The 6,669-nt window shown below is 43.4% G+C and overlaps 1 protein-coding gene across 1 annotated transcript in view; it reads left to right on the top strand.

The window, feature by feature from the left end:
* Positions 1–811: 811 nt before the first annotated feature.
* PXN (Mitochondrial substrate carrier family protein) overlaps positions 812–6,669 on the top strand; it is a 44,803-nt gene continuing 38,945 nt past the window's right edge. Inside the window, exons 1-6 of the mRNA XM_087397317.1 lie at positions 812–1,147; positions 4,221–4,349; positions 4,450–4,524; positions 4,850–4,980; positions 5,143–5,197; positions 5,862–6,002. Of these exons, the coding sequence (XP_087253443.1) occupies positions 1,067–1,147; positions 4,221–4,349; positions 4,450–4,524; positions 4,850–4,980; positions 5,143–5,197; positions 5,862–6,002 (612 nt within the window). The 5' untranslated portion in view covers positions 812–1,066. The remainder of the gene's footprint in view (positions 1,148–4,220; positions 4,350–4,449; positions 4,525–4,849; positions 4,981–5,142; positions 5,198–5,861; positions 6,003–6,669) is intronic.

Here is a 6,669-nt window from a genome sequence, read left to right as displayed (position 1 = left end):
ATCTACAATTCTTTTCCACTCACACACAGATGGCCAACTTTGAGGGGCACATCCACCCACGGTGACATGCAACAGGGGGGATTCAAATGCAGATGACCATCTCATATTGTTCTATAGTTGCCCACGAAGTTTGACATCAATGTTATGTGATTATGGAGCGTTGAAGGTGTCATGGCCATGATGTCACTGCATAGAACCTCGCTGTGGGTTCACACCACCCTCCCACCCATGGAGGGGGAAATAGAGTTGGAGGATGGCCGTCGGTTGTGGTGGTTCATACCACTTGGCGGTTATCAGGCTACTAATTTATGTCACTAACATGTGATTGGTGTAGCGGTTAGAGGAGATGGAATGGGCCAATCATGGAGTGATTGGAGGAGTTGGCCATGGAGTGGACAGCCTTCATGGGATGGACACAAATCTTTTGTGTCAGTGTCTGGGCTTCTCCCTCCTGTTGGGCCAACTAAGACGACAACAAAGAAGAATTTTTGAACAAGGCAAGGCGAGCATCGGATCGAGCGCAGCACACGCACTCTTGGGACGAACAAGTCTGTTCACCGACAAGAGGCGATTCCCACAAATATCGGGTGCGCGTACGCAGTACGCAGGTGCGTGAGAGTGACATTGTGTGAACGTGCCACGATGGCTGCTGCAGAGGCACTAGGCACGGGCAGAGGGGAGGAGAGTCCAAGAGCGGGGCCTCTAGAGTTGGGAGGGGGGGAGGAGAGTCCAAGAGCCTGGGAAGGATATTCCAAAACGTGCTTTAAGGATCTGAAGAGTAGGCAAACTATAAATAGATACCAAACCCGTACGCTTGTTTCGGAAGAACTGCAGCTAAACTTCACTTTGTTCCATCCGCCGATCTGCTCCATCTTCGCATCAATTTTGCATCTCCATCCTTCCAATTTCTTCCTTTCTCAAACAATTCTTCCCTCACTCTAATGTTTACAACCCATTCCTTGCATTTGGTATTCCATCTCCGAAAATCCTCTGCTCCCCACTCCCTTTCTCCCTCCCCATCCCCTCCCTGCCCCGGTTCACAGATCCGTCCGCCTTCACAGACAGCATGTCGGACGCAGTCGTCAACGGCCTGGCCGGAGCTGGAGGTGGCATCATTGCTCAGATTTTGACGTATCCCTTACAGGCAGTACGTGATCTTCTCTTCAAACAGTTTTGTTCCGCTGTTTGCTTCATCATATTTCCTTCAACTCAACTCGAATCGCCTCTTCCATGAGCGGATTGGAAGAATACGTCACAAACGGTGGGGGGTTCTTTTTATAGTCTGTCTCGGTGGAACGAGGTTGGATGGCAGTACACGTTGGCAGTCGGGCGTCTCGTTTTATATTGAGAAGTCATCCCGAAAGGAAGATTCTGATTCATCCACACCGCTTGACTTTTGTCGAGCCACAGAATAAGGAATTTGACGATGATATACTTGTTCTTTGTGTGGAAACATTCTAAGAGCACTCTCAGAGTTGACGCTGTAAAGCTGCGCAGATTGTTTTCTTTGATCGAACCTAGCTTGAATGTCAAATACAGGACTTTTCCAAAAAAGTTGGACGTCTATCCGTAGCATCATACGACCTGAGGACTGACAAGGTTACTTTTTGTTGCTTGGGACAGGTTTGACCGGTTTAGACATAGGTGTAGCATTAGAAGTGCAGCCACACAACAGCCATGCTGCCGTAGAACACAAGCGCCTGCTGAACACGGGCCTGGCCAGCGAACTTCACAGCAGCCAATGGCCTCGTTAACCTGGTTTGTGATGGCGGGAGCAGCGACAGGGTCGTACCAGTGTTATTGCTGCTCCGATACCACTTTAGAGTAACGGAAGCAGGAAAGTAACAGCAAGAAATCAACAGTAGTGGAGAGGCAAAACTAAATGTGTGTGTATTACAGTACAACCACGAAATGAAAGTACAACATAATTATAACCCTAGGACTAGGGTTAGGCTTAAGTCCTATGACTTACTAAGTCTTGGAAGTCATACGAGGACTAAGTCTCCCAATTAGACTAAGAGCCTGGTCACGTGAAGGGGGTAGGTGAATGTCAAATATCAAATTAGGTTCACGTGTAATGGTTTTGGACGGAAAACGTGGTTGCTGCCTGTGCCCCTGCTCTGGAGTAGGGGCCAGCAGAAAAACCAGTTTTTGGTCAGCCATGAAAAGGACAGGGTGGTTTGGAAACCACCCTGCTCGCCTAAATAGGCCTTAAATGTCCCAAAATCACTAGGACTAGCCTACAAAGTCATACCAGGGGAACTAACTCTAATAGGGAAGGGAGCAGTGGCTAAATATCCTAAATCCAAGGCTTTTGGACATTAATTGAGACAGTGGAAACGGGTCATGCTAAGATTCTTTCTGTAATATGTTATCCTGTATTATGAAAGAATTCAATGTGTTCATGTTCAATAGCTCAATCAAGGTGTGTTCATGTTCAATAGGTCAATCAATGTCAACCAAGATGTGTTCATGTTCAATAGGTCAATCAAGATGTGTTCATTCAATCAATGTCAACCAAGATGTGTTCATGTTCAATAGGTCAATCAAGATATGTTCATGGTCAACAGGTCAATCAATGTCAACCAAGATGTGTTCATGTTCAATAGGTCAATCAAGAGTGTTCATGGTCAATCAAGATGTGCATATATTGACACATAGTTCTACACCCACCCTTGGGCATTGATGACGTTAATGGGGATGTCATAGTAGCTAGTCCCTACTATGCATGATGGAGTTGATGGTTTATTGTCTTGTGGATGACTACCACGAGATGTAAACTGCATTCCCTTATGTGGTGAATCTGGGTTGGTTCCTGGATTCATCTAGGTGCCGTATTAGTGGACATGCAAATTTCGCTTTGTGAAATTTTTGTCCAAGTTGCAGCCAGCTGATATTGTGCTATCTTTAGTGGTGTGTATGTCCTATCAGCCACCCTTATTGTTGTAATAATTCTTTCTATCATTTATGCTTTTCATTTGGGAGAGACTAAAATGAAATAATCATGCAACTGTTCCTTCACAAGCCATTCTAGCTTGGATAAAGAGATTGTGAAATATTGTTTGATTAGCCTTCTCCCTAAGTGCTAGGCGTCATTATGGCTGATTTGCCCTGCATCTTCGGAGCTTGGACAGGAACTCAGTACGCATACCTTTATATAAATGTATGCTCTTGTGTGGATGCGGTGTGGTGTGGTGGGGGTGTGTGTGCGCGTGGTGAGAGTGTGTGCACGCGGGCGCGTGTGTGTGAGCATATATTAATACATAGCTCTGCCCCCACTATTGGGGGCTGATGACGTTAGTGGGGATGTCCTAGTAGCTAGTCCCTACTATGCATGATGGAGTTGATGGTTTATTGTCTTGTGGATGACTACGTCGAGGTTGTAAACTGCAGTGTTATATGGTGATTTTGGCATGTTTTTAGATTCACCTAGGTATGTCTTTTTGCCATATTAGCGGACATGTCAATTTCACTTTGTGGACAGCTGATATTGTGATAATTCTTTCTATCTTTAGTGGTACGTATGCCCTTTCAACTACCCTTATTGTTGTAATAGTACTTCTAACTTGTATGCTTTTCATTTGGTAGAGACTAAAATGAAATAATCATGCTGTTCCTTCACAAGCTATTGTAGCTTGGACGAAGAGATTGTGGACTATTGTTTTAGCCTTCTCCCTTAGCTTTCCCTGCATGTCCAGGGCTTTGACAGAAACTCAGTATGCAGACCTTTGTATGAATGTCTGCTCTTGTGTGGATGCATGCGTGCATATGAGCATATATTCTACATAGTTCGACACCCACTATTGGGCACTGATTACGTTAGTGGGGATGCCATAGTAGCTAGTCCCTACTATGCATGATGGAGTTATGGTTTATTGTCTTGTGGATGACAACCACGATATTGTAAACTGCACTTTCTTATATGGTGAATTTGGGCATGTTCCTGGATTCAGATAGGTATAAATCAAGATGTGCATGCTTAAGTTGGTTCTATGTTTGGCACAATCTTCTAGGACCTTCCCATGGGTTGAAATTCATATAAAGAGTAACTTCGTTGAACGGGACTCTCAATTCCTTTCCTAAGGCCAATGGAATGAAATTTTCAATTCTATTGTTGTAAATGGAAACATGACTTGCTAGTTTCAGGGATTGCTTCTATTTACGTGTAAAAGCATTGGAGCAATTTCAAAATTTAAAATGCTGTGTGCTTGTTTTGGCAGGTCAACACTCGACAGCAAACTGAAAGGAAGGCGAAAAGCTCAACCCTACAAGCTTCCAACACTGAAAGGAACCTGCCTAATGAACAGCGATTAAAGAAATCACTGGGCACATATCAAGAGTTGTGTAAGGCAAGCCATTGGGACACATTGCTTAAGACAAAGAAACACACTATGGTCATAGTGAATAGGTCCATGTTTTTTGCAGCTGACATTTGCTCTGTGTTTACAGGTTATTGGAGAGGAAGGTTGGGGAGGACTCTTCAGAGGGCTAACACCTTCTTTAGTGGGGACAGCCGCTTCTCAGGTGATAAGTCGAAGTTGTTTCAGAGCCTTGCTGCTCGTGTGCAAGCAGTTTTAAAATTGAGTTTTGTATAGAGAATCTTATTGTTGACTGCTGTAACCGTCTGTTCTACTGCACAGGTAGCCTAGTGTATGTGATAACTTTCTGTCTAATAAGGGAAACTGTCAATTGTCAATTTTCTTTTGAAGTGCATATAATGTTCAGGAGTGCCTACAATGGGTTTATGAGAGGTTGATTGGGAAGGAAGTTCATGTATTGATGGACAAATGGACTAGAAACTTTGCAACTGCAACGATTCCTTTTAATACCTCTATTTGTCTCATTCCAGGGGGTATATTATTATTTCTATCAAGTCTTCAGAAATAAAGCTGAAGCTATTGCCTTAAGAAAGCGAAAGAAAGGCACTGGTGATGGAACAGTTGGAATGTTCTCCTCATTGATTGTTGCGGCACTTGCAGGGTGGGTTGTGGGAATCATTAAGGATATCTTGGGTTGGAATTTGTCAGATTTTGAACTATATAAGCAGAAGATGGTACCTCATTCAGATCATAGTTGGCTTAGCCATGCTCTTTTATTAGAAGCAGAGACATGAGAAAGTGCTGTAATGGATTGGAGATGCAGGTGTCTGAACGTTTTGTTGACAAATCCCATCTGGGTGGTGGTCACACGCATGCAGGTACGTTAGCAAGATGGATGGAATTTCCACTGTTTCCATTTTAATATTTTCAGCAGATTAGTAGTATAATGAGCTCGTTTGTTTTTTATTCGGTTAAGATTGTGGATGTTTTAAGGGTTTTAGGGGTTGTAATGAGCTCGCTTAATTTTTATTTGGTTAAGATTGTGAACCCTGTGCATTGTAAAGGTGTTCCATTCTTGGGGCTCCATTTTTTATCACGACTTGTCCAATGGCAGTACATACTGGTCTACACCTTCTTATTGCCATGTACATGGCTACAGTAACCTCTTTAAAACATGATGTGCATGCCTGCTCCCTCGTATTTGTTACCCAATATTGACTAAATCCTTTAGAAATTGCAACATGCGTTTCCTGATCTCTTGCAGTTCATTTCACATGCTTTTATAAACTGTCATGTAGTGTAGTCATTTGGCATGCTGTGATTAGTGAAGTCAGATTGATTGTCTAGATAGTCTGTGAGGGCTATAGCATGGTAGGATTTTTACTTATTGACTGGAAGTCCAAGGACCCACTTTTCTGTACTTGGATTGATGAGCATCTGTACAAGCAATGCATCAACATTGTAAAGGCATATTTTTTCCTGCTGTTAGTTTTTGTGTGACTTTAAGTCTGTCTACTTACTTTGATTACTTTTTCTGACCAGACACATACGCAAGCACAACGCAAACTTGCAAAGTCAAAAGATGAAGAGAAGGGATCAATTGAATCAGAAGTGCCAGATGCTGTACAAGCATCCTTATCCCACAGGTTCCCTATTGTAAAACCATATGGGACTCGCCTTGCAGTAAGTGACTCCTGCACCTGTGGTGGAAGTACATTGGCATAAAACTATGCAGGCATCTATTTTCCCTTTCCATTATGTGGTTTTTCCTGTAAGCTCTTTCTATTTTCCCTTTCCATTATGTGGTTTTTCCTGTAAGCTCTTTCGAAGCTTATCCAAATGTGACATCTCTCTTATGAGGATGTGTATTTAAGCAGTTTCATGTAATGTTTAGTATTTTAATTTGTTTATCTCATCATTGATTGGCATCACAGCCTACAGGGGATCACCCAGTAGTTGGAGATGGGCAGCCAGCTATAGTGATACAGCTGTAGCATGTATATGTGAAACTACCGGTAGGAGATTTGCCAATTATGAGGCAATTCTGCAGAAGACCTTGCTCATGAGATGGCATTGGCAGTTCCTGAAGTGCCATTGATACATACATTGGATGATGATGCTGCACGTGGCTCCCCTGCTATTCATCGTCCGATCTCCTAGAAAGAACTTATCAAGTCTCTCTAGCAGACCCTCATGTCCTGCTGACTGAAAAATTGTTGGGAGTCTAGAGAACTCCGCCGCCCTCCACGGGTCACGGCTGATACTTTCATGTGCATACATGGTGGGCACATGGGGACGGATGGTTAAGACCACTTTTGGTGCTTACCTTCTAGTTGTCGATCAAGAAGTC

Source organism: Dipteris shenzhenensis, chromosome 26 (assembly GCF_047967505.1).
Source record: "Dipteris shenzhenensis isolate YYH24624 ecotype China chromosome 26, Dip_SZ_1.0, whole genome shotgun sequence".
Taxonomy (NCBI): Eukaryota; Viridiplantae; Streptophyta; class Polypodiopsida; order Gleicheniales; family Dipteridaceae; genus Dipteris; species Dipteris shenzhenensis.
This window is presented reverse-complemented; position numbering and strand designations above follow the sequence as displayed.